At 51.8% G+C, this 26451-nt stretch overlaps 1 protein-coding gene across 1 annotated transcript; it reads right to left on the minus strand.

Annotated features, from left to right (window-relative positions):
- Positions 1–26451, minus strand: LOC113909603 (cholesterol 24-hydroxylase). Its single transcript, XM_027570951.2, has 15 exons — positions 26136–26451; positions 19465–19545; positions 18871–18952; positions 13029–13102; positions 12022–12108; positions 11172–11310; positions 10314–10424; positions 9324–9474; positions 9051–9113; positions 8171–8243; positions 5604–5688; positions 4890–5000; positions 1707–1795; positions 959–1025; positions 1–761 (listed from the first exon to the last, which is right to left on the minus strand). The coding sequence occupies exons 1-15, from the start codon at positions 26255–26257 to the stop codon at positions 594–596; spliced, it is 1503 nt and encodes a 500-aa protein (XP_027426752.1). The 5' UTR covers positions 26258–26451; the 3' UTR covers positions 1–593.

Below are 26451 nucleotides of genomic sequence, written 5' to 3' on the forward strand. Positions count from 1 at the left end.
TGCAGTCAACACATATTTATTGAGCATCGACTCTGTGCCAGGCCCAGGGGGGGCTCAGAGACGAATCATACACAGACCTCGCCCATGAGGCGCTCCCAGCCTGGCAGGGCAGTCGGTCACATCAAAGGACACTCACGATACAGTGTGGTCAGTGTGGTGTTAGAGGTAGCACAGGTGACCAAGGGAGCACAGAGGAGGGGCCCCTGGCCCGGCCGGGGGTGGCAGGGAGGGCTTCCTGGAGGAGGTGACACCTGAAGAGGGTTTTAGGAAGTGAGCAAGAGTTAGGGTGTGTGGCAGAGGGAGTGGCCTATGCGAAGAGGTTCGTTCGGGGTAAGAGACGGCACATCTGGGCGGCAGCTGGGAGTCAGGCAGGGGCCAGTCCAGGAAGGGCATGGAATTAGCAGGGGACACGGAGCTCTGGAGGGGAGGGGGAGGTATGAAGCAGGTGGCGGTTGGCAGGGGGCCCATTGGGAGCCAGCGTGGAGGGTGCCCCTGAGGAAGGGGGCAAGGGAGCAGGGTGGGTGGCAGTGGGGTTGCAGAGGAGTGTGGGCGTGATGCCTTTGCCCGAGGAGTCCCATCCAGCCCAGGCCTGCTCAGCAGGGCGGTGGGGGTGCGGGCTGCCAGCCCCGGGGCAGCAGAGTACACAGCACAGGGTCCAGCGGCTTGAGCGTGGCCTGCTCCTGCAGCCCATAACGCTGCCCGGGCACCAGCCGGAACTCAAGCCTCTGCAGCAGCTTGGCCATGACCACCTTCACCTCCATCTGTGTGCAGAAGTGAGGAAGGGCAGGAGGCACGGGGTGTGAATGTGCAGCAAACCCTGCAGCCGGCTGGCCCAGCCCCTGGCCCCCGGCTCCCAGCCAGGGGTCCCAGAGCAGGGCTCTGAAATGCCTCCTGGCCCAAGACGAAACACCACCCCTGAAGTCAGCTCCGGGCAGAAGCCCCAGCCCTGGCCTCCTACCTGAGCAAACTGCTGCCCGATGCAGGAGCGCGGTCCCAGAGAGAAGGGGAAGTAGGTGAACCTCGGCCTGCAGGGAGAGAGGAGTCAGGAGGTGGCAGTCCTGTCACAGTTCCACCCCAGCGGTGACAAACCCATCCCTCGCTGATGTACGGCCGTGCACCAGGGCTGGGTTTTGCACACACTGAAAACATCAACAGCTGGCTCCATCAGGCTCTGCATCAGCATTTTCTCCCGTTATCCTCCTCTGGAGCCTTCCAGAAGGAGCTGTTATTATCCCCAGTTCACAGAAGGAGGAACTAAGGAGCTCACGATCCTATGGCACTTCTATGTTCAGCTGATCACATGTCCAGTTCTGGGCAGAGTCTGGATGCAGGTGGCCTGTCCCTGGAGCCGGCCACCCCACCCCCCGTACTTTCAGGCATTCACCCCCATAGCGAGCTCCAGAGGGAGCCATCAAGATTCCCATTTCTCAGAGAGGACCGTCCTAGCAGGGGGAGGAGCTGTCCCTGGCTCCTCCAGGGAGTCACAGGGCTTCAACCCCAGCTCTGCGGCTCCTGGCTGCGTGCCCTTGGACAAGTTACCTAACCTCTCTGAGCTGTGATTTCATCTCCATAAAAGGGGGCAGAGTGCAGATAACAACTCCCTCACAGTGATCTAAAGGCTCTGTGGGCTCAGGGGTCACAGGCCGTTCAGACCAGAGATCACTGGACATCCTTCTCCCACATGCACAGCTTGAAGAGAGACTTACTTGGGTGCTTTGGGGCTGAAGCGATCGGGGTTGAAAGTCAGTGGGTCCTCAAAGTACGTGTCCATACGCCCCATGACGTAGGTGCTGAACTGCGGGGCGGAGGATCCACTTGTCTCTGGTTCCCAAGATGGTCACCCTCACACCTCCCCGACCCGCTGCGGCCACCCAGTGGAGTGACCAGGAGCAGAGGAGGCCCACCCCCTACTCTACTCCACCCACCCATCTGGGCCAGTGTGGGACTCCACTGGCTCCTGGAAAGTGCCTGAGAGGAAGGAAGGGGACAGCCCAGTGTGCCAACAAGGGCATCTGGCTGCTGCATCATCCCATGCTTGGTCCCGTGCAGTGGGGGGACTACAACTATCCCTATTTTACAGATGAGAAAACTGAGGCTCAGAGAGAGGTTCATGACTTGCCTAAAGTCAGCCGGCAAGTAAGTGGCCAAACTGAGATTCAAACTCAGGTCTGCTTCAAGAGCATCTTTCTCAAGATCTCTGAGAGCTGTTATTTGACACAAGGCTTACATCCGGGGTGTGGAGGGGGGGCGGGGGCTGGAGAGGGGGTGAGGCAGAGGAGCCCAGGGGCGCACTAGCCTTTCGATGCATGCCACGTCACCTCCCTACTGGGGTTAATGTTCCGTGCCCCCGGCCTCCATGGGCCATACATGCCCCCCATAACTCGGGCCCTGGGTCTCAACCTCTGCCTCATTACTCCTGCACAAAAGAGCTCCCTGAGCCCCCTCTGCCCCTGGTTCTCTGTGCTGAGAGTCCAGGGCAGGCAGGGTGAAGGGAGGGCCTGGAATGAGGCTCTGAAAAGTGGGTGGGAGCATAAGGTGGAGAGGTGTCTGAGATCAGCGAAGGGCACCTACTGTGTGCTAGGGAACTTTGCCAGACATGTGACTACATTATTCTTCGACTCTTCTCAGTCAACTGTGACTCGGGCATCATCTTACAAGGAGGGCATTGAGACCCAGAGATGACCCAGCCTGCCAGAGCTGGCACTGGAACCGAGGTCTGCCCACTCATGGCCCACACAGCTGTACACCTGCCCAGCCAGACGTAAGGGCATTCTAAACCACCACCTCGGTCACTCAGGCAGGTGGAACTGGTGCAGGAGTGTTAATAAGAAAAAAAGGGGAGCAGATAAACAGAATAAAGAACACACCCTGATGTAAGCTGGAGAGGGCGTAGCAGAGTCCTGGGAAGCCCAGGTGGGGCAGGATGGGGGAGGGGGCTGCCTGATAGAACCAGAAGCATGTCGCTTTCCTTTGTGGATAAAAATGGGTCATGCCATGGGCTGAACTGTGTCCCCCTAAAATTCTTATGTTAAAGTCCTAACCTCAGAATGGGACTGTATTCCAAGACAGTCTCCTTAAAGAGATAATAAAGTCATAATGAGGTCATTAGGGTGGACCCTACTCCAGTCTGGCTCGTGTCCTTAGAAGAAGAGGAGATTAGCACAGACCCACACAGAAGAGGTCTTGGGAGGGCACGGCCAGAAGGTGGCATCTGCAAACCAAGGAGAGAGGCCTCAGGAGAAACTAACCCTGCCAGCACCTCGATCTTGGAACCGCAGCCTCTAGAACTGTAAGAAAGTACATTTCCACTGCTAAGCGCCCCATCTGTGGTGCTTTGTTCTGGCAGCCCCAGGAAACAAAACCAGACCCCTACCTCACACTATACGCAAAGTCAACTCCAGGTGGATTCAAACTTAACTTGCAAAAGAAAAGTGTGAAATTGTTAGAAGACAATGTAAGCGACAATGCTGACCTCAGGATGGGGGCGGGGGGGGGGGTGGGTTCCCTAAGACAAGAGAAGGGACCATTGGAAACTTAAGAACTGCAGATCATTGAAAAGGCTTTAACAAAGAGAATCCACAAACCTAAAGACGACATTTGCAACCCACATACCTGACAAAGGATTAACACACGAATTTTTAAAGAAGCACTGCAGAGCGAGGAGGCAGCCCAGAAGGAGAAAAGTAGCACAGGGGCATGAGTCCCACTGGGAACTAACCAGGAAAGTGCAAATCAAGACCACAGAGAAGTACCTTCCTTGCACTTGTTCAATTGCAAAAAATAAGAAGCTGGGCCATATTAGGTGTTGGGGAGGATAAGGAACCCCGTTGGTGGTAGTCCAGGTTGGCACAGGTGCTCTGGAAAACATTTTGGTGCTACCAAATTACCACACTAATCATTCAGCTATCCCACACCCCAGCCCTCCCGCCTGTCTGCACCGTCCACCGGTCACGCAGACAGGAACAGTGGCAGCAGCACTCAGGAGAGCAGGAAACGGGGCACCTCTCGGATGCCCACTGACCCAGAATCGAAAACGGGGTGGTGGTCCCCACACAGCAGAATATGATACAGCAGTGAACCAAGGGCCTGCAGTCACAAAGCAATCCTGGGACATATTACCTCGTGGACATACACACACGCACGCACAAAAAGGCGAGGCAATGGCAAGCACAAAATTCAGGACAGTGATTGCTTCTGGAGGGAAGCTGGACAGGGACACATTTCTAGTTTGGGGGTGGCTTTCCAGGAGTCACTGTGCATGAAGGGATGCCCGATGAGGGAATAAATGAATGCATGTGTAAACAAAGAAACAAGTAGGGGCGCCCAAGTGGCTCAGTCGGTTGAGAGTCTGAATCTTGATTTTGGCTCAGGTCATGATCTCAGGGTCGTGAGATCGAGCCCCGCTTGGGCTCTGTGCTCAGCATGGAGCCTGCTTAAGATTCTTCTCTCCCTCTGCCTCTGCCCCTCCCCACCCCTCTGCTCGCGCTCTCAAAAAAAAAAAAAAAGAGAGAGAGAGAGAAAGAAACAAGTAAAGGGGTGGGGGAAGTCACCCTCCGTGGGAGAAGGGGCTGTGGAGGGGAGACAAAAGGAATTGAACAGCCTGGGGCCAGCTGTGAAACTGGGCATATCTTGTATCTGCCCCCAGCCAGCTATGTGACCTCAGGAAAGTGACCTAACCTCTCTGAGCCTCAGTGTCCTCAGATGTAAACAGGGTGCCTCCCTTCCAGAGTCATCCACTGTAACCTTACACCAGTGTGAAAGGGAAGAAAGACCTCACAGTGTCATAGTGCAACTTGAATGAGAAACCCCAGTGGTGACAACGGGGCCACGGACGTCCCGACCTCAGAGCTCGGTCACCCTGGGGGCAGGCAGGGAGGGCCCCCACACACCAGGAGCGGGGTGTTTCCGGGCACTCTGACCCCGTCAATCAAGGTCTCCTCCTCCAGCAGGCGAAAGGTGCCCCACGCTGGCGGGTACAGCCTCAGCGACTCTTTGAGAACCTACAGAAGCCACACGGGGAGACAAGGAGCGAAGTCAGGAGACCCCCCCCAGAACGTGCCAGTGGTGTGCCCCAGACCCAACTTTGCTCCCACATCCAGGACCGGGTCCCAGACCCCCGCCAAGTTAGCCTCATCTTCTTGTCCAACCCCTCCTGTCACAGAAGGAGAAACTGAGGCCCAAAAGAAGGGGGTTGTGCAGAAACCACCATGGTGGAGCCCGGACCAGGACCCAGGCCTCCCTCTGAACCAGGGCACCACCACCCCGGAGGAGCCCTTCCCCAGCTCAAGCCAGGCCTCCTGCTGTGCTTTGTCAGGGACGGGAGGGGGCCGCTGAGTCTGGCCCCTGGTGGCCAGCTTGAGGCTCCTGGAAGCGCCTGGCCTCCCCCGGAAATGCAAACAGCGCCATTGGTCATTCGATCAAGGATCAAGGTCTGCTGGTCTGGGGAGTTTTTTTCGTTTTGTTTTGTTTTGTTTTAATATCCTGGGACATTCTCACGCGCAGTGAAGTTAGAGAACACCCATAGGAAAGAGTTCAGGGGGGCGGCAGGCCTGGCTTGACGAACCACCCACAAGCGCCCAGAAGCTTCTCTCCCGCCCCCCCACCTGGGACAGGTACTGCAGTCTCCCCAGGTCGTCACAGTCCAGGTGCCTCTTAGAACCGATGACCTCGTCCACCTCCGCCTGCAGCCTGTCGGGGCAGATAAAGACAAGCTCGTCCCCAAGGAGAGGTCACCCCCTACTACTTTTAGGAAGGAGGGATGGAGGGGAGCGTGGAGAGCTGCCTGGGGCACCCCATCGGTCGCACGCACGCACGCACGGCCCGCCCCGCCCCATTGTTGAAGACATCCAGGAACCCACGTCGCAGCCGAGATGTCTGAGCAGTTGGCAATTATGTTCCGGGGCCTTACAATATTCCCCCTCCGTGCTTGCTGCTTGGAACCGGCTGCAGAAAATAAACGCACCACCAAACAAGCTCTCTGCGCTGAGCAGCCTGGCTCAGCCTGGCTCACAGCAGCCGACAGCGGGAAACAGAAAGAGCATAGGGATGCCGGCTGAGTAAACCTTAAGACAGGCACCGTTAGAAGAATATGCAGCACGGAAAGTGGATTTGGACCACATCACGCCCACGAGGAATGTCACACCAAGCGTTAGCAAGGGTGTGGAGCAAGCGGAACCCTTGTGCATTGTCCGTGGGAATGGAACCTGGTGCAGGTGTATATGGAAAATGGGATGGCAGTTCCTCAAAACATGAGATGTAGAATTACCATATGCTCCAGCAATTCCACTCTGGGTGTGTGCGCCCCCACATTGAAAGTAGGGTCTCGTAGCTAGATACCTGTACACCCAAGTTCACAGCAGCAGCATTCACAGTAGCCGAAGGCCAGAAGCAACCCCAGTGTGCATCACCACATGAATAGATCAACAAAATGTGGTCTCTCCATGGGGCGCCTGGGTGGCTCAGCGGTCTAAGCATCTGCCTTCGGCTCAGGTCTTGATCCTGGGGTCCCAGGGTTGAGCCCCATGTCAGGCTCCCTGCTCAGTGAGGAGTCTGCTTCTCCCTCTCTCTCTGCCTCTCCCCCTGCTCCTTCTCTCTCTCATTCACTCTTACTCTCAAATAAATAAATAAAATCTTTAAAAAAAATGTGGCCTAACCATACGATAGAATAGTATTTAGTCTTAAAAAGGAGGGAAGTCTTGACACCTGCTAAAACATGGATGGAACTTAAAGACATTATACTAAGTGAGGTAAGCCAGACAAAAAGGTCAATTACTGTGTGATTCCTATACGAGGTCCCTAGAGGAGTTAAATTCATAAAGACAGAGAGTAGAATGGGGGCTGAGGGGGGCCCAGGGGCTGAGGGGGTTGGGAAGCTAGTGTTTACTGGGGACAATGTCCGTCGCAATGATGAGAAAGTTCTGGAAATGGTGGTGGTGTTTGCACAGCCATGGGAATGTGCTTAATGCCACTGAACTATGCCCTCAAAAATGGTTAAAATGGCAAATTTTAGGGGCGCCTGGGTGGCTCAGTCATTAAGCGTCTGCCTTTGGTTCAGGTCACAATCCCAGGGTCCTGGGATGGAGCCCCACATTGGGCTCCCTGCTCCGCGGGAAGCTTGTTTCTCCCTCTCCCACTCCCCCTGCTTGTGTTCCCTCTCTCGCTGTGTCTCTCTCTGTCAAATAAATAAAATCTTTTAAAAAGGGGGGGGCAAATTTTATGCATGTATGTGTGTGTGTATATATCCACAATATAAAAAAGGGGATTTGGAAGAAGAGTTTACAATAAATAATGTGGGGCAATGTGATAAAACACACGGTGAAATTCAGTAGTTAATCGTGAACTGCCTCCAGGGGTGGGGCACTGTGGGTGGAATTATTATTATGATTACTTACTGTTATTATTATAACTTTTCTGCTTTTTCCAAATTTTTATAAAGAGCATATTAGTATTATAGATATATTTAAAACCCCAACCAACCATCTTATACTCGCAAGCAATCATTCATGTCTGCCCGTGGACGCTGCTGATTAACAACTGTAGTCAAGGCTTTTCCCGCCTCTGGGCCTCCCGCCCCCACGCCTGTCGGGGTTTTCAGAGTGCTTTCACATTGGCGCAGTCAGTCTGTGCAATGGTCGTCGAGGGAACCGTTTGTATTTAAGGAAACCAATGGCCCAGCTCAAACGCCGTCTCCTGGGTACCCTCCTTTGTCTCGCCGGCCGAGGATAAGCCCTTCCTCAATGCTGAGTTGGAGTTCTGTTCAGTTCTCAGTGCCAGCCCCTGGCCAGGCACTGAGCACAGCGTGGGGAGGGAAAGAGCCACGGTCCCTGCTTTTTTGGAGCTTCTAGTTTCATGACTGAAATAGACTCAAAGCAAACCGGCCCTGGAGGAAAATGCATTCATGAGCTGGGAAGAGCCTAGGAGGGGAAAACACAGAATAGCTACTTTAGGAATGTGAGAAGGCTTCTGCAGGGCTGGACAAGGAGTTCTCCAAGAGAAAAGCAGGGAGAGGAGCTTCCAGAAGAGAGATTGGCACGTGCAAAGGCCCTGGGGTGAAGAGAAGCAGGACACCCTGGAGGAGGCTCAGCCGTGGGAGGCACAAGACAGCAGACAATCCCTTCACCAGCATCAAGGGGAGCCACTACCCCCCCCACCAAGTCTCCCCCTTCTGTACCTTGCCAAGATCTCAGGCTGGCGGGACAGCTCCATCACCGTGAATGCCAAATGATTGGCAGAGGTCTCATGGCCTGCGGGAAAGGACAGCAGCAGTTCTACATGGGGCTACCAGGCTGCTGCTGGTCCGGCCCACCTGCCTCTGAGACTCTGATCCCATGGTGGCAGTTCAGGTCCTCACTTCTGCCCCCTGCAACTGAGCTGGGTGTCCAGATAGGAAGGAGATAGGCTGCCCCCCCACAGATCCCCTGTGCCAGCCACTGTAGCCCAATAAATGGCATTTGCCCCCAGGCATCTGGTTTTTACACCCTAAAAGCTCCTTCTGGGGCGCCTGGGTGGCTTAGTCAGTTAAGCGTCTGCCTTCAGCTTGGGTCATGATCCTAGGGTCCTGGGATCAAGCCCCGAGTTGGGCTCCCTGCTCAGTGGGGAGTCTGCTTCTTCCTCTCCCTCTGCTGCTCCCCCTGCTTGTGCTCTCTCTCTCAAATAAATAAGTAAAATCTTAAAAAAAAAAAATTTGATGAGCAAAGGAATGAAGTTGCCTGGCACATCTTTTTGTGCTGGTCTAATGCAGGCCTCCTCATAAATGCTGAGGGGGTGGGGCCTTGACTTTACATGGCCAAGCTCTCCTGAGCCCAAAAAGGCAGCTTCACGCCCCCTCACAGTGGCCAGCTCCATCACCGGGTCAGCGGCCACCGAGAAGACCTCCCAGACCTCCCTGAGCAGAGGCAGGCCTTCTGCTCCTCCATTCCAGCCCCTCACTTCTGCAGCAGAACTCCACGCAGACAACTTGAAACCTCGCCCAGAGTCAGGTCTGAGGGGATGCCTGGTTCCCACCATTTCTGCAAAGCCTTGAGCCCTTGGCCACCCCTGGAGCCACAAACCAGCAATGAAGAAGGTGACGAAGTTGTCCAGCAGGATCTCATCGTCCTGGGCCCCCTCTTCAGCTGAAAGACAAGGAGGGTCTCAGGGCCCAGCAGCAGACACCTGCTACACTCATACCCCTTGTTCCCTTGCCCCACGGCCCAGCGAAGAAGCAAACGCCCTTCTCCCCGGAAGCCAGATAGAGACACCCGGAGTCAAGTGTGATCAGCCACCATGACAGGGGGCACCCCTGCCGCCCGGCCCTCCCAAGGCCCACGTGCGAGCCCTCAAACCTTTGAGGATCTGTGTGAGGATGTCGGCAGGGACGTCCTCCCCCCTCTTCAGGGCCTCCCGGCGGCGCTGGACCCAGTCCTTGCCAACCTGACGCAGAAAGCGGATGCTCTCCCGGATCTCGCGGACCTGCTTCCACTTCCCTGGCATAAACTGAACAAGAACTCCCGCTCAGGACGCCAACCGAGCACGCGCGTCAACCTCTCCCTCTCCCCCAGCTCCGAAACGACTTTAGAAACCCACAGCAGCACTGGCAAGCTGGGAGGTGGGAAGACTGTGAGAAAATTCTAGAAATATCTAGAAAAGATAAAGCAGCCAAGATTTGACCAACATGGCAGGCTGAGCCCAAGCATTGGCTTCCCTTTCCTGTACCAAATCCCTAGATATGATGGGAAAGGTGCTTGGAAAATTAGAAGGGATCCCTGAAGGTTGGAGGTGGCTAGGGACTGCAAGGAAGGAGGAAACCCCAGCCAGAGGGAAGGGAGGTAGAATCAACTGCAGAAAAGACGGGGTGGCATTAGGGGATCCCAAGCTCAGAGGCCGAAGTCCCAGGGAACAGGAAGAGGCCCTGGGCGTCTGAGGATCAACTCAAGTACCACCTCTCCCCCTTCTTCCTTCATGCCTGGAACAAGGAGGTGATAGCTGGAGCTGCAGCAGCTATCTTATAACAATGAGGTGATACGCTGGAGACAGCAGAACAGAAAGACAAAAAATTCCAGGAACATCTGACATTGTGGCCCTAGCACAGCCCTCCTAGACTGCCAGCTTCAGGATGATTTTACATGAGAGGAAGATTAACTCCTAATTTACTTAAACCACTTTGATTTTGATTCTCTACACTAGGTGATGTATGCAAATCCTAACTGATTCAGAAGTCACTTCAGTCATAACCAGAGCTCAAAACCCATTCTGAAAAAAGGTCACTAGAGGAGGTGCTGCAGCAAATTAGGACAATGCCAGCTCTGATCACCGGAGGGGTGTGGGGGCAGTACCTTCGCCAGAGTGTTGCGAGATGCAGTAATCCCCTCCAGGATGAGTTTCACCTTCCGGGACAGAGGCTTCTGGGCACCCAGCAGCATGCCTGTCTCCATCCCAAAAGCTGCCTGGGGGAGAGAGAAGGGCAAGGTCTTCCCTGGGGGAATGGGAAGACTTGAAGACCCAGGGCAGAACCTGGCGCTGCTCAGGTAGAGACCCAGGCCCTGGGCTAAGGGTTTATATGCATTGTGTCATTGACTCCTTATAATGACCCATGATGATTCCAACCTCATGGGATATGGTGAGGACTACGTAGCACATAGTAGCCACTCCACAAACCTTGGCTTCCTTCCTTGACAAGATGCATTTCCCCAGAAATGCAGCCTTCCTTGGTGTCCCTTCTATACCCAGCCCCCCAATGAATTACTGGGTGACAATGACCCTTCACTGTGTCTGCCCTCCAGCCGCCTGAACCGCCCTTATCCAGGCCGGTGGGGGGGTGGTTATTGGGCCACTGCTGAGCCTGCCAGGGTGCAGAGCCAAGCCAGACCCAGGGCAGGTGCTGAGGGGAGGTAGGTTTTGGGCTGGGAGGCAAGGAGACCTGAGATCCAGTCCAGCTTCGGCCACTGACTAGACACAGGCCAGCCCCCACACCTCTCAGGGTCCATTCCCAGAGAATGAGTTAGTAGCCGTCATCTCGTACAAGTTTCTGCTGAATATTCAAGGAGATATGAAGTTCCCCATGCAGAAGAAGGGGTTGATGTGTAGAGGATGAGGAGGAGGGGGGGGAACGCAAGGGAAGGGAAGAGAGAGAGAAGAGCAGCCCTCTGACCCCTGTCAGACCCCGCGCCCACGGCCCACCAGCCTCCCATCACCTTGGCCAGGATGTCCATGGTGGTGCAGGTCAGCATATCCTGCATGGACACCGGGGTCTGCCCATCTGCCTTGGCCTCCAGAATCTCCACCAGCTGCTCGGCTTTCTCGTTGAACGTTTCCATCAAGCTGACCAAGGAGCTGGGGAAACAGCATCCGTTGAAAGAGCCAAGAGATTGGAAACAATTCAAATGTCTATCAACTGATGAATTGGTAAGCAAAATGTGGTATGTCCAATACAATGGAATTTCACTTGATAAATAAAAAAGGAAATTCTGAAACATGCTTTGGCATGGATGAACCTCAAAAATCTTATGCTAAGTGAAAGAAGTCAGGCGCAAAAAGAAATGTTGTATGATTCCATTTATAAGAAATGTCTAGAATACGAAAATCCATAGAGACAGAAAGTAGATTAGTGGTTGCCAGGTGCTGAGGCCACTGAGGGAAAACAGGGAGTGCTTGCTTTTTGGGGTGATGAAAGTATTCTAAAATGGATTATGGTGATGGTTGTACAATCTTCTGAATATACTAAAACCCATTCAGTTGTAAGTGATGAATTGTATGGTATGGAAACCATACCTCAATAAAAGTTATTTAAAGCATAAAATGTAACCAAAAGCGAAAACTATAATAAGGAAAATGAAAAGCCCAGAGGAGGAGTGATGAGGGGAGACCCCCCACCCCCATTTATCACTGTCACTCAGTCCCTGACGTTCAGGCCCGTGTCCCTGGCAGCCTGCCTTGCTGTCTCGGACTACTGATGCCCTCACCGCTCACCCTTCAGCTGGGGTGAGGCCCCCTCCCGTGAAACTCAGCCCCCTTCCCAAGGCCCGCCATCTTGGATACACTCACCTGCGGCTGAAGGCCAGGTCCATGACCCTGCGCTGTTTGTGCCAGCGCTCATAGTCACATTCGGACACCAAGCCTTGGCCAAACAGTCTGCGGGAGACACGTGTCTGATGTGAGAAACAGGGAGGGAAGGGGGACTGATGGCTTGATGGGGACAGGGTCACCTTTTGGGATGGTGGAAATGTTCTGGAACTACACAGTGCTGACGATTACACCATATTGTGAACGGACAAAATGTCACTGAGCTGTAATTCCAACACGGTTAAAATGGTGACTTTTGTGAATTTGACCATGATAAAAAAGAAATAAATAAGAAATGGGGTGACCTGGGGTGGCTGGGTGATAGACATTGGGGAGGGTATGTGCTACGGTGAGCGCGGTGAATTGTGCAAGACAGTTGAATCACAGATCTGTACTTCTGAAACAAATAACGCAACATATGTTAAGAAAAAAGAAAAAGAAGAAGATAACAGGAGAGGAAGAAAAGGGGAGTATGTCAGAGGGGGAGACGAACCATGAGAGATGATGGACTCTGAAAAACAAACTGAGGGTTCTAGAGGGGAGGGGGGTAGGGGGATGGGTTAGCCTGGTGATGGGTATTGAGGAGGGCACGTTCTGCATGGAGCACTGGGTGTTATGAACAAACAATGAATCATGGAACACTGCACCAAAAACTAATGATGTAATATATGGTGATTAACATAACAATAAAAATTAAAAAAAATTAAAATAAAAAAAAATAATCCTTAAAAGAAAAAAAAAAAAGAAATGGGGTGATCATGTCCCCCGCCCCTGCAACCCCTCACCCGCCCCCTACTATCCAGAGGGGAAGGAGGAGAAGAAGGTGACAATGACAACAGCAGTGGCCACCATTTATGGGGCACCTGCTGTGTGCCTGGTAGCCTGGGCCCGGGCCTTCATGCTACGCCCAATGCCCTGGGCCCTGCGGCCCTCTGCCTGCTGCCAGAGGCTTTCCCGTCCTCTACCCCCAGCCTCGCCTCATGCCTTACCTCTCACCAAACACAGTCTGGATTGCGTGGTACATCTTGGAGTCCTTGTTGTACTTGGTGGACATCAGGAACTTCTAAACATCCCCAAAAAGCCAACATGAGCTCGTGCACCCGTGAGAGGCTGCAAAGGACTCAGCAGTTTTCTGGACTCTTGTGAAACAATGCCCTGACAGTCACCATTAACTGAGTCCCAGCTGTGGCGTGAGTACTTCATCCAGCACAATCTCACCTAACCCTCCAGAAACCCTGTCTTCAAGCAACAGCATCTCGTTTGGGGATGAGGAAAGCAGGGCACAGAGGGGCACAGTGATATCCTGTGGCCACACAGCTGGAGTGGTGCAGTGGGGGATCCTCACTTCAATGCCCACGCACGGACCTCACAGCACACCCACCACCTTCCAAAGCAGCAAGAACGAGGAAAGGCAGGTGCTGCTCTGAAACCAGAGTAGGGAAGAGGAGAAGCCCAGAGGGAGGGCTTCTGGGACACAGGAGAGACCCTTGGCACAGATTCAGTATTGTTAGTGCCAACCCAGGCATGGAAGTCAAGGAAGGCTTCCTGGAGGAAGGGTCAACTTGCCTCACCACAAGCTGGATGGTAGCAATAGTAACATTAGCTGACAGCTCTTGAGCCACTATAGCCGAGGGGTTAACAGCTCAGGCTGTGGAGTCAGCTGGCTTGATCCAGGCTCAGCATCTTCGCTCCACCACTTGCTAACTTTATGACCATAGGCAAGTTACTCATCTCCTCTGCCTTCAGCTTCCTCATCTCACATGATGGGGTTAAGAAGAGTGCCTGCCTGGGCAGGTTGCTGTGAAGAGTAAATTTGTTCTACGTGAAAAGTCTAAGAACACTGAGACACAGCAGGTGCTCCATAAATGTCAGGTGCACATCTGCATCCTCTAGCTCACTTAGTGCCCAGTCAGCCCTAAGCTGGGGGTGCTATTTTTATGCTCATCTTACATATGACGAAGAAACTGAGGTTTAAAATGTCCAAGGTCACACACACGGTGAATGGTGGACATAGGATTTGAATCCGGGCAATTTGCCGTGGGACAGAGGAAAGGGAAGGCTGTGATCCAGGCAGGAGAAGCCCAGGCCACATGCTGCCTTCAGGCAGAGTGAGAAGTGGGGAGGGGCAGCAAGGGGGCTGGATCCCAGAGGTCTGCCTTATAGTACAGTGAGCTTTACCCTGTGGGCGCTGGGAAGCAGCAAGATGATATCTCTACTGTACATTAATCCGGGGGCTGCTGGTATCTGGGATCTGAGCCTGGGGCTCTAATATCAATTTTTCAGCTGGAAGGAAACCCCCAAAATGGCTGACTTTGGATCATGAGCCACATCCTAAGAACCCACCCCACCCACTGTCATTTATAAACCAACTTCCGTTACTACCCACTTCCTGTCCCTATGACAATAAAGGCCCACCTCCCAGGTCCCTCTCAAACATCCCTAAATAGTCCAAGGTCTGTGCCAACCCTCCCAACCTAAACCCAGGAGTCCCCCACACTGAGGCACAAGAGGCTCCAATCAGGTGTCCGCATAGTTGGGGGTCCCCATGCCTGCTGTCCCTGGGAATGGGGATCCTTCGAAGGCCCAGTGAACTAGGTTCTGGGACATGAGGGGTACATGGGACACCCTCAGCACCTTCGCTGCCTTCTCTGGTTGTCCACACTGACAGCACTCTTCTGCGCATTAAGGGATAACTGCTGGGGACTTGCCCTCTTGCCATAAGCAATAAAAAAAAAAAAAAGGCAAAATGCATGAAATGTCCGTTTTCAGACACTAGACAAGAGGAGGTGCTGGATTATGAATCCTAAGCGAAGGAAAAGAAAAAAAAAAAAAAAAGATGTGAGCCCTACGACCAAAGATTACTCCAGCTTTCTACAATTTCAGGATAAAGGCACTAGAAGATAAAACTCAGGTACATCCCAGCAGGCTTTCCAAGTTGATGAGACAGAAATCAGCGTCCAGACAGGCCAGAGGAGGCTAGAATTTGTAAGGCAGAGAACCTGAGGGGAGGGGGTTATGCATATAAAGAGCTCCTGTGCAGAACTCTGCATAGGGATCCCCTACATCTTTGGATGAATACCAACCTGTGCATGCGTACAGTGAACACAAGACCGAGTTAAAAACTTCTAGGAAAAGGAGAATCACTGAGTAACTACAGGCTGAACAATTCTCAGAGCTTACGCAGGCCAAGAACTGTTCAAATTCCCACTGGCCCAAGTTAAACCTCAAACATAAGGCCTTTATGTGGTCCCCAGAAGGGTCACTCCTTAGTAGTGGGGCTAAACTAGCTCTAGAGTAAAAGTTGACCCAAGACCAACCCTATAAAAGCCTTAAAGCAAACCTGGAAAGGATCAAACTTATCCACAGGCAACTTTACCATCTTCCAGAATGAATTCCAGCACCCTTTAAAGGAATGAAACAAGAGCGAGCACTCAACAATATACAACTCACAATGCCCAGGGTCCAACATGCAATCACTAGACATACCAAAGAGCAGAAAATTCTACCGATAACCAGGCCCAGAAATAACAGAGAGGATGGAATTTGCAGACAGGAACTTTAACACATTTATTACAAATATTGCAAACATGCTCAAGGAACCCACGTATCCAAGAAGTTCAAGGACTCCTACAGAGCATTAACAAAAAGAAAAGTATGCCAAGGCAGATCATAATCAAATTTCTGACACCAGTGATAAAGAGAAAATCTTGAAAGTAGACAGCGATGAAGTAGTATATTATTTGAAGATAGACTAATATGAGGTAAAGATTGTACTATAATTCCTAGGACAACCACTAAGCACGTGGTGGAGATAAAATGGAATACTAAAACATACTCCATCCAAAAGAAGGCAAGAAAGGAGGAGAGGGGGACAAACAACAGACAGGACAGAGAACAAAGAACAGTGAGATTTAAACCTCACCATATCAATAATTACATTAAATGTAAATAACCTAAGCCCTTCAATTAAAAGGCAGAGATTGTCAGACTGTAAAACAGCAAGACCCAACTATATGTTATCTATACAAAACCCACTTTAAATATAAAAACCCAAATGGGTTAAAAGTAAAAGGATGGCAAGAGACATACCATTCAACACTAAGCAGAAGACAGCTGGAGAGGCTACATTCATACTAGACAAAATGTCCTTCAAGAAATGGAATATGACCAAGGATAAAGGGGGACATTTCTAAAGGTAAAGGGGTCAATTCATCACAAAGACATATCAGTCCTAAATGTGTGCACGCCTAATAATAGAACTTCAAAATATATGAATCAAAATTGATAGAAACAAAAGCAGAAATAGAAAAACCCATGATTGGGGCGCCTGGGCGGCTCAGTCGTTAAGCGTCTGCCTTCGGCTCAGGTCATGATCCCAGGGTCCTGGGATCGAGCCCCGCGTCGGGCTCCCTGCTCCGCGGGAAGCCTGCTTCTCCCTCTCCCACTCCGCCTGCTTGTGTTCCCTCTCTCGCTCTCTCTCTCTCTCTCTCTCTCTCTCAGTCTCTGTCAAATAAATAAATAAATAAAGTCTCTAAAAAAAAAAGGAAAGAAAAACCCATGATTGTGGTCAGAGTTTGACATTCCTCTCCAAGTAATTGCTAGAACAACTATACAGAAAATTAGATGAGGACTTAGAAGATTCAGCTAACACTATCAACCAACTCCTAACTGACATTTCTAAAACATTCCATTCAACAATCACCGAATATACATTCTTTTTAAGTGCTCATAAACATTTACCAAGATAGACCATATAGTAGGTCATAAAACAAGCTTCAGTTTGTTTAGGTGGATTGAAATCATGAAGAGTATTTTCTCTGACTTCACGGAATTAAACTAGAAATCAATAACAAAAGATATTTGGAAATACCATAATATTTAGAAATTGAATAACATACATCTAAATAATCCATGAATCAAAGAGGAAATCACAAGGGAAGTTAGAAACTGTTTTGAACCAAATGAAAATAAAAGCACAACATATTGAAATGTATGTTACATCTGTGCTATATATGAGATATATGAAGATTATACAGAGATATCTGGAGATATATGAGATATATGGAGATATATGGCTGTACGTGCTTATATTAGAAAGGAAGAAAGGTATAAAATCAAGTGTTTAAACTCCCACCTTACAAAATTTGCACAAGAACAAATTAAATCCAAAGTGAGTAGAGAAGGAAATAATAAAGAGCAGAAATGAAGAAAATAGAAAATGGACAAACAATGGAGAAATCCATAAAACCAAAAGCTGGTTCTTTGAAAAGATACATAAAATTGATGGACATTTTGCTAGCCTGACTAAGAAAATAAGAGAAAACCTAAATTACTGTTTGCAGGAATGAAAGAAGGGATATCACCACAGAGCCAGTAGACATGAAAAAGTTAATCAATAAATATTATGGACAACTCTATACCAATAATTTTAACAATTAGACAAAATGGACAAAATGCCTTGAAAGACATGAATTACCAAACCCAAGAAAAATAGAAAGTTGGAGTGGTCATAAATCAATTAAAGAAAGTGAGTAATTAAAACAAAACAAAAAGCATTTCCTTCAAAAAAAATGCCAGGCTCAGATGGCTTCACTGGTGAGTCCTACCAAACATTCAAGGAAGAAATAACACTACCCCATACAAACTCCCTCAGAAAACAGAGGAGAGGGGACCTTTCCTGACTCATCCTACAAGGTCAATTAAACTGATCCCCAAACCAGACAAAGGCGTTATAAGAAAATAATAAATATAGAAACAAAAATTCTTAGCAGAAGATGAGCAAATTGTATCATGACCAGGAATGCAAGGTTGGTTTTAACACTTGAATATTATCAACCAATGCAATTCATCATATTTAACATGTATGGCTCAACTTTTCTCGTTGAGAGTCATGAAGTTCTTCGTATATGGTTTTTGGTAGCATGCTTTAAAAATCTTAAACTGTGTCTATATTTGAAATTGAATTAAAAAAATTATTTTTAGCATCTTCTTAGAGACACCTGGTTGTTCAGCCTTTTCTCCTGATATGGACCCTAAGTTGCATTTTCTCCTTCTCATGCCAAGAATCACCCTGCACATCTGCTGAGTTCCCACTGTGAGAACAGAAGCACCATCATTCATTGAGCAATTGCTGTGTGCCAGGCACGGGCTAGGTGGCTCACACATGTTATTTCAGCTTCATGCTGACAACCACCTGTCACAGAGGCATCATCCCTATTTTACAGATGAGGAAACAGAGGCCCAGAGTGATGGCATAGCCACCAGACTTGAGCCCTGTTCAGCCAACTCCAAGGTAAATGATCTGATGGCCATTCTTAGTACCCACATGGCAGGTGCCATCCTGTACCTAGTACGGACCGATTGGAGCTCCCTGTCTGTTTCCTCATCTCTGACACGGGGCTGATGAGAGTCTCTACCCCTGTGAGGATTAAATGGGTTAATAATCGTGAAGTACATAAAGAAGTACATGTCTAAGTATCTTTTGTCCCTTTGTTTGTAAATAAATATTTGTTTATATAAATATTTGTGAGATAAATCAATTGATCTTTATTCTCATGATAGCCCGGGGACAGAGGGGTTATGATCCCACCTTGAAGATGAAGGAACCAAGGCTGAGAGGTGAGTGAGCTAAATGTGTGTGCGCCGCCTGGGCCACACTCCCAAGTGGTGGGTGGTCAGAGAGAAAGATGCCATTCATTTCTGGATCCTTGGGAAAACAGCCCAAATGCTGGTGCCTCCGGGACATTTCTCCTACAGTCCCTGGGGCTGAGTTTCATGCCCCCAACGAGGGAAGGGAAGGTCCCTCCCCATGGAATCCACTCTGCTTCCTACCTTGACCGATTCAGGGCTCGTGACAATGACGGAGGTTTTGTGGAAGACGTTGACCCGCACGACAGGGCCATACTTCTTAGCCCTGGAAACCAAAATGACCCAAAAGGAGGCTGTCAGCTTCGGAAGATGTGAATATCACCATCACCACCCAGCAGGAGGATCAGGGTGTCCCACCCCAGGACTCAGTGCTGAATCACACCCCCCACTGGGTCTCAGTTTCCACATCCATGAAATAGGGTTGCTACACTCCTTTTCTGGGAATCAAGCCAGATGGTGTCTTTGAAAATGCTTTGGCAAGTGTAAAACACCGCATACACTGACTGTTACTGAGTCACACCCCACACCGAGCTTACAGATGAAGAAACTGAGGCTCAGAGTTTCTGATGGCTAGTCTCAGGTCACACAGCTGGAGAAAGGCAGAACTTGTCTCTGAGCCAGTCTCTTCTGACTCTCCACTCAGAGGAGGAACTTTGGGGGTGGCAGTGACCTGGCCTGGGAGGGGGGAGTGTGTGTGCTGGCCTGGGACATGGAGGGGGGCTGCCCCATGAGGGACCTGGGCTGGAGTAAGGGCAACAAATGACAACTAGGACCCACCAATCCAAAAACACATCTTGGAGCACGCGGCCACAAACCTCATCCTTTTTCCAAAAGTAGGGGAGGTGTCCTAGAAGGAAACTAGAAGAAACAGGAAACATTTAAGATCACCAGAAGTCACCATTAAAGAGAGCCCCCTCCCCCACAGGACCCCGTGAGGTTGGCGTTATTAGGCCCACTTTGCAGATGGAAGGACTGAAGCATGAGTAGATATGGTGCTGGCTCAGGGGCACCCCGCGGCAAGAAAGCAGGCAGGACGCGAAGCCGGGTCCGACCAGCTCCAGAAGTCTCCATAGAGGGGAGAGGCTGGGGGCTGGCACGTGGAAGGTGACCAATAATACTGTGTGCAATTACCTTGAGACATCCACTGAACACTGGCTACATACCGGGCACCATTCTACGCCTCACTCCATCTGCCCTCCCCCACCGCCTGGAGGTAGGTCTGTTGTTAACGTGTCTTATAGGTGGGGCAGCGGGGGCCAGAGAGGTGGTCATCTGCCTACCACTGCACGGCTGGGACCAGGTCACCCCAAAGTCCTTCTCACCAGGGGATTGTCTGGTGATGCTAAGTCTGTGTAAGTAAGTGTGTGTAAGTGTGTGTGTGTAAGTCTGGTGTGATCCTCAGAATGTGAACAAGTCTGTCTGGCGTCACGTTGCGGCACCTTTTAAGGTATGTCTTATCCCCTGTATGACTTATTCTAGACAAGCTCACTAACTACACCATCTAGAATGGGTGACAAAACGGCAGGTGGGGTTTTCTGGGTCAGAGAACTCCAGGAGGGAGATAGAGAGCAAATAAACAAATAGGTAAGTAAATGTTAAGTTGGAGAGTGATGGGAGAAAAAGCAGAGGGGTAGGTAATCAGAGGTGGGGGTAGGAGGGGGGTTGCCATTTTCTACAGGCAGGTCAGGAAATGTCCCTCTAAGAAGGTAACACGTGAGCTGCCATAAGTGAAGGACTTGGCTGCCCGGGCATCTGGGGGAAGAGCATTCAAGGTCCTGAGATAGGAATGTGCTTGGTAAGTTCAAGGAACAGGGAGCAGGTGTTGAGGCTGGAGTAGAGTGCTTGAGGGAGATGTGGTACGGGATAGGTTCCCCGAGGCAGGGGGCAGATCCCCAATAGCCTTGTGGACTTCTGTCAAAACTTTTGCTTTGACCCCGAAATGGGGGCCACTGGAGGGTTTTGAGCAGAGCAGAGAAAGGGTCTGATGGGTTTTCAATGGCTTGCTCTCACAGCTGCTGTGCTGAGAGTAAATGGGATGGGCGGGGGGGGGGGGGCAGGAATGGAGGCAGGGGCACCAGCGAGGGGCTGTGAAAGGGGACAGGGCTCAGACCAGTGCAGTCAAGAAGCCTGGTTTCTGGTGTACGTTGTAGGAGGAGCCAAGTGGACTTGCTGTGTGTGTGTGGGTGTGAGAGTGGTGTCAAGGCTGACCCAAGTCTCCTGGGCTGAGTGCTGGAAGGATGAATGGGGCTGCCATTTACTAAGGTGAGGAGGACTGAGAAGGAGCTGGTAGGCACAGCAGACCCCATCGTGTCCACCTCGGCCCTTGTCCAGGCAGGCAGTATTTGAGGGGCAGCACGGAGGCTCTGCCTGGGGTTCCTGGCTCTGCCTGCAGGAAGCGTGGGCCAGAAGTTCCAGCTCAACACCCCCGGAGCAGCCTCCACCAATGACCCTGCGCCCTCCACCTGGGTGGGGGTCAGCTCTCGGAGCTCCCAGGGAGGTTGCACCTCAGTTGCTCCCAGAGGTAACTTGCTTTATTGGCTGTCTGACTTCTTCTCTCTATCTAATCCCCAACTCCCCCCGGGGATCACCCCCCATTAAGCCACTCATATTTCCATTCTTGTCTCAGGATCAGCCTCTGGGGACCAAGCTGAGACAAGTGGATTGAATTAGGAATTTGGCTTTGAACCTGTCAGGTTTGCAGAGGAAAGCTACTAAGGGAAGCAGGCCAGTACATACTTGAAGCCAGGCTAGAGATGTGAATGTGACAGTCCTCATCAGAGAGGCAGCACTTACAGCCCAGCAACTGGATCAGACCACAAGGGGGTGAGTGGAGACAGAGAAGAGACCCAAGGACTGAGCCAGGAGGTCAGGCAGCAAAAGGACCACCAGCCAGGGAGACTGAGCAAGAGACGCTGGGGCGGCCGGAGGTGAGCAGTGGGGAGTGGAGTGCGACGCCTGCAGAGCGACCCGGACAGGGGAGGGGCAGGCACTCGCCCAGGCTGCCCTGGGCCCGGGCAAGACCAGGACTGAAGCGCTCTGGCGCGTGGGGCTGCAGGGAGGTCCCTGGGACCTCGGCCAAAGCAGGGTGGGCGGAGAGGTGGGTGCCAGAGCCCGATGGGGTGGTGGGCCCAAGAGAGGAGGGGAAGGAGGAATGGGGGCCCAAAGATAGGCAGGCTTCTCAGAAGGTTGCTGAGGGGGTGCAGAGCCAGGGGGTGGCAGTTGGAGGGAACGGGAAGGGAAGAGACGGGTGTTTTTTGTTGTTGTTGTTTTTTTTTTTTTTACAATGTGTTATATAAAAATGGGAATGATGCAGGAGACAAGGAAAACTGGTGGCAGAGGAGGGGGGCGCGCTGCCGGGGCCAGGGCTGCTGAACTAAGGGGACGGCTCTCCTTGGCCGCAAGCACTGCGGTCCCAGCGCAGGGGAGGGGGCGGCTGTGTGGTCCTACAGCCCTGGAAGGAAGTTCTCCCGGGCTGTTCCATTTACTCTGGGAAGTAGGAGGCAAGAATAAAGGCTGAGAGTGGGGATGGAGGGGGAGGTGGCAGGGACTGAAGAGAAGCAAGAACACTTGGGGAGTGGGCGGGCAAATGCAGGAGGAAGGAAGTGCAGCGTGGCCCCCGGGCAGCCGAAGCCCGCTCAGGGTGAGCGGCCTTGAACTTACACTGCTCCACTGCAGAAAGATGGACCGTGGACATCACATACGACTGGCTGTATTTCCATAATAATCTAGCGTCCGTGGTCACTCCCCATTGCTGCACGTTTTGGGAGAATGTTCTCTTTTGAATCACCTGAGCGAGAACACAGTCTAGACCCTCCTCACCCTCCCAGGCCTGTCTGAGAGCCCCCTTATAAACACTGGGGCCCGCTGCCATTTGGGGAAGAAGGTGAGTGACACTTCAAGAAAGCCCAGGGGACAGAGTGGCGCGCAGTCCCCACGGCCAGGCCCGAAAGGGAACTAAAACCCATTCCTTCCAGTTCCTGCAGGGGGCGCTGGGGAGACAAAGGCAGAGCAGGAAGACCAGGTGTCTGGAAATAAACAGGTAAGGGATGGTAGAATTCCCGGACCGTAGAATACTGGGACTGGGCTTGCGGGGCTGACAGAAGCAAGCCCCTGTTGGTAGACTGGATATGGCAGAGCAGCCCAGGGAGAGAGAGGAGGGTGAAAATCCCCCTCCCCTGCCCGGTCTGTAGCACAAGCCGTTTCCTATAACACTGCGGTTGGCACAGTGGCAATCCAAGGTTTCTTGAGGGCAGAGAAAGTCTTGGATGGTAAAGAAGGAGAGGTCATCTGGAGAGCCCACTGTGAGGCCAGCCACAGGGAGGAAGGGAGCCCACGCGACGGCTGAGGGGTGGGTCGCTGCCAGGAGTGAGGGTGAGGGGTCATGACCGTGCCTCGTGCCAGTGGAATGGGGTGGTGAGTGCTCAGCTGGGCACCCAAAGTCCTTTGGATGCGCCACCCAACGGACCCAGCAAGGGGTCGCCACCATCGCCAGGAGCCAATGGGCAATTTGTTGAACAGACCCCACCTCGGGCAACATGGCAAGTAGGAATGGGAGGAGGGAGCCCGTGCCACCCAGGAGCCACACTTGAAAACTCATTCCAAAATAAACAAAAACTAGAAGAGAGAGGCTTTTTTGTTGTCAAGTTTACATTCATCCCACGCTACCAGGAGAGTGGGGGCTGATGAGGAAGTTGAGAGCAGTGAGAGAAAAATGGAGAAACCACAAATGTTTGCGTGGGATCCAAACGTGGGGTCTGAGTTTTCAGCTGCTACAAGGATGACTGCAGTAGGATGTTGTTTGTGGGGAACTCCAGGAAGACATCCTGGAGGAGAGGGCATCCTGGTGACTCCCGATGAATAAGGGGGAAGATGGGTGGGGGCAGGGGGAGCACAGCAGCTGCCCTTTGTAAGGCAGAGGGATCCTTGCCTGAAAGTTGGCAAAGCCTGGAAGCACCAAGGGGCAAATGTTACTACTAGAGATTCGATATGTACACTTCTTTGCCAACCATGGTGTTGCCGATCATGGTTTGAGGATCCAGGCTTTGAATACCAAAGCATCTGATCCGTGCTAGAAGAGGTTCCAGAACTTTCATTTAGTGCAGTTTTATATGTGACCACCAAAACAACTGTTAATCCCAAATCTTTCTGCATATGCATCGTTCAGTTCACCTCCTTAGAATAAAGAGCCCAACTAGAATTATATTTAATTATATAATTAAGTATTATATAATTAACCTCCTCCCACTCCCCCACCCACCCACATGCACCTGTAGGTCACACGTAGATTCTGCAGTGTAGGATTTGGGGGAGAATTCAGGCATAAAAGGAAAGAAATACAGACACATACTACTACATGATGAACCTGGAAAACATGATGCTCAGTGAAAGAAGCCAGCCACAAAAGGCCACATATTGTATGATTCCATTTATATGTAACGTGCAAAACAGACAAATCTAGGGATAGAAAACAGATTAGTGGTTGCCTAGGGCTGGGGGTGGGTGAGGGGTAAGGGGAGATGAGGAGTGACAACTAATGGGCACTGGGTATTTGGAGTGATGGAAATGTTCTGGAACCGGCAGTTAAGATTGAACAACTCTGTCACTATACTAAAAAGCACTGATTGTACACTTTAAAAGGGTAAATTTTATGGCATAATTTTATTTTTAAAATGCAACTTAAAAAAAGAGAGAGATGGGCGAGGGGCAGAAAGGGGCTTGATTTAAGGTCTGCCTTCTCAAGACAAAGAGACTAGACCAGGTCTGCAGTGCTTGAAGCACGTGGGTTTAGACCAAGTCATGATGAGACCCAGCAGAACGAGCACAAAGCTCATTCAACCCCAAGCTGTTGATGGCTGATTTGAAAAGTTGGAAGGGTGACAGTGTACCTAACAGAGCTGGTAGGCGATTTCCACCATCCACTTTGAATCACTGTTTATCGAGTGTCTACTCTGCATGTACCAGCTGCATGTGCCAGATGTCAGGGACGCAGCAGTGAACAAGACAGACACAGGCCTATGGGAAAGACAGACATTTAACAAGAGGTTGCACAAATAATTACCCAAATCTTACAATGACATAGAGTTTACAAAATGAACATGATATATTCGGGCATGGAAGCAGGTGGGACCTCCCTGAGGAGTTAGCATTGAATCCAAGCCTAGAAGGTGAGGGGAAGAACCACCTAGGTGGCGTGGAAGACAGGGCTGGCTAAGCACGGGAAAAGGAAGACCCCAAGGTGGGCGAGGGCACCTGGGAAGACAGGGAGCCAGCAGGGAGAACAATCGCCTCCCCGTGTCACCAGCCACAGAGATCTTTCCCAAATCCACCAAACAGGGATTCAGGCTTCCAATGCCAGGTCATCTGGCTTGGGCTGGAGGTGGGCACCTTCCAGAATGTTCATGTCCTGAGGTTTTAAAAAGTGTGTCTAATACCATTGTTTATTCATTCATTCAACAAATATTTATTGAGCATCTGCAATGTGCCAGGTGCTGGGGATACACGAGCGAACACACAGCATCCCTGCCCTCCCGGGGCTCACATTCTAAAGGGGGGAGACAGACACAGTCAACAGGTGAACAGACAGTCAACAAGTGAACAGAAGGTAACTTCGGGGGTGATGGCCCCTTAGGAGTCTGGGACTAGGTGGGCTTTACACAGGGTAGATGGGGAACAGCAAGACCCTGGAGCTGCAGGAAGGGGGGTTGCAGAAAGACTGGGGGCAGCAGTGAGCAAGCAAGGGGGGGATGAGAACAGTACAGAGTGGGTTTTGAGAGCTCAGCAGGGGCCTTGCTGGCCACAGAGTGGACTTAATCTAGAATTAGATTTCCTTCTAAAGTGACGGAGAGCTTTTGGAGCAGAGAAATGACACATTTGATTTAGCTTCAGAAAGGTAAGCTTCTGGTGTGGGGGGGAGGTAAGTTGGGTGGGGGTGGGGGGCAAGGATGGAATGGAAGTACTAAGGAGAAGACAAAAAGGATATACCAGGACAGAAATACAAAGGGGAATGTGACCAAAGTAGAGTGTATTGCAATCCAGTTTGAGTGACCCCGTTCCAAGTCTCAAAGTTCAGAGTGCCCACTTTAGAGCCAAGGCTGACCCGGGCTTAAATCTAGGCTTACCAACTGTGTGACCTTGGGCAGGTGACTTTGCCTCTGCGCGCCTCAGTCTCCTCGTCTGAACGATGGGGTAACAATAGCGCCTACCTAACAGGGTTGTCGCTGCCATCACGTTTGTGGGGCCCAGCAGAGCGCGGTGGGCGCCGAGCAGCTGCTGCGGCTGTGAGTAATTTGTTACTAAGAATAGTTAGCGCCCCTCTCCAGGCCGCCGTCTCCAAGCGGCCACGCGCAATGGCGAGGCTGGACCCCCGGCCCCGACGCCGGCTTGGACGCGGTCCCCCGGCCCCCCATTCGAGCGCCCCATCCAGGCCCCCGCCCCCACCCCCCGCTCACCTGGGCCGCGGCGGCCCGGGGATGTGCTCGTAGCGGCTGCGAGCGCGGTGCACGAAGGTGCAGCAGAGGCCGAAGGCGACCAGGACGGCGCTGCCGAGCAGCAGCAGCAGCCCGGGGCTCATGGCTCCCGGGCAGGCCAGGCCAGGGTCGGGGCCGGGCACCGAGGGGGCGGGAGGCCGCGAGCCGACTCAGCTGTCAGCGCCGCGCGCCGCCTCGGCCCCAGGCCCGGCGCGACCCAGCACCGCCCACTCCCGCCCGGCTCCGCCCCCGCCGGTTCGACCCCTCCCCGGGCGCTCCGTCCCCGCCAACCACGTCT

Source organism: Zalophus californianus, chromosome 6 (genome assembly GCF_009762305.2).
Source record: "Zalophus californianus isolate mZalCal1 chromosome 6, mZalCal1.pri.v2, whole genome shotgun sequence".
NCBI classification, from domain to species: Eukaryota; Metazoa; Chordata; class Mammalia; order Carnivora; family Otariidae; genus Zalophus; species Zalophus californianus.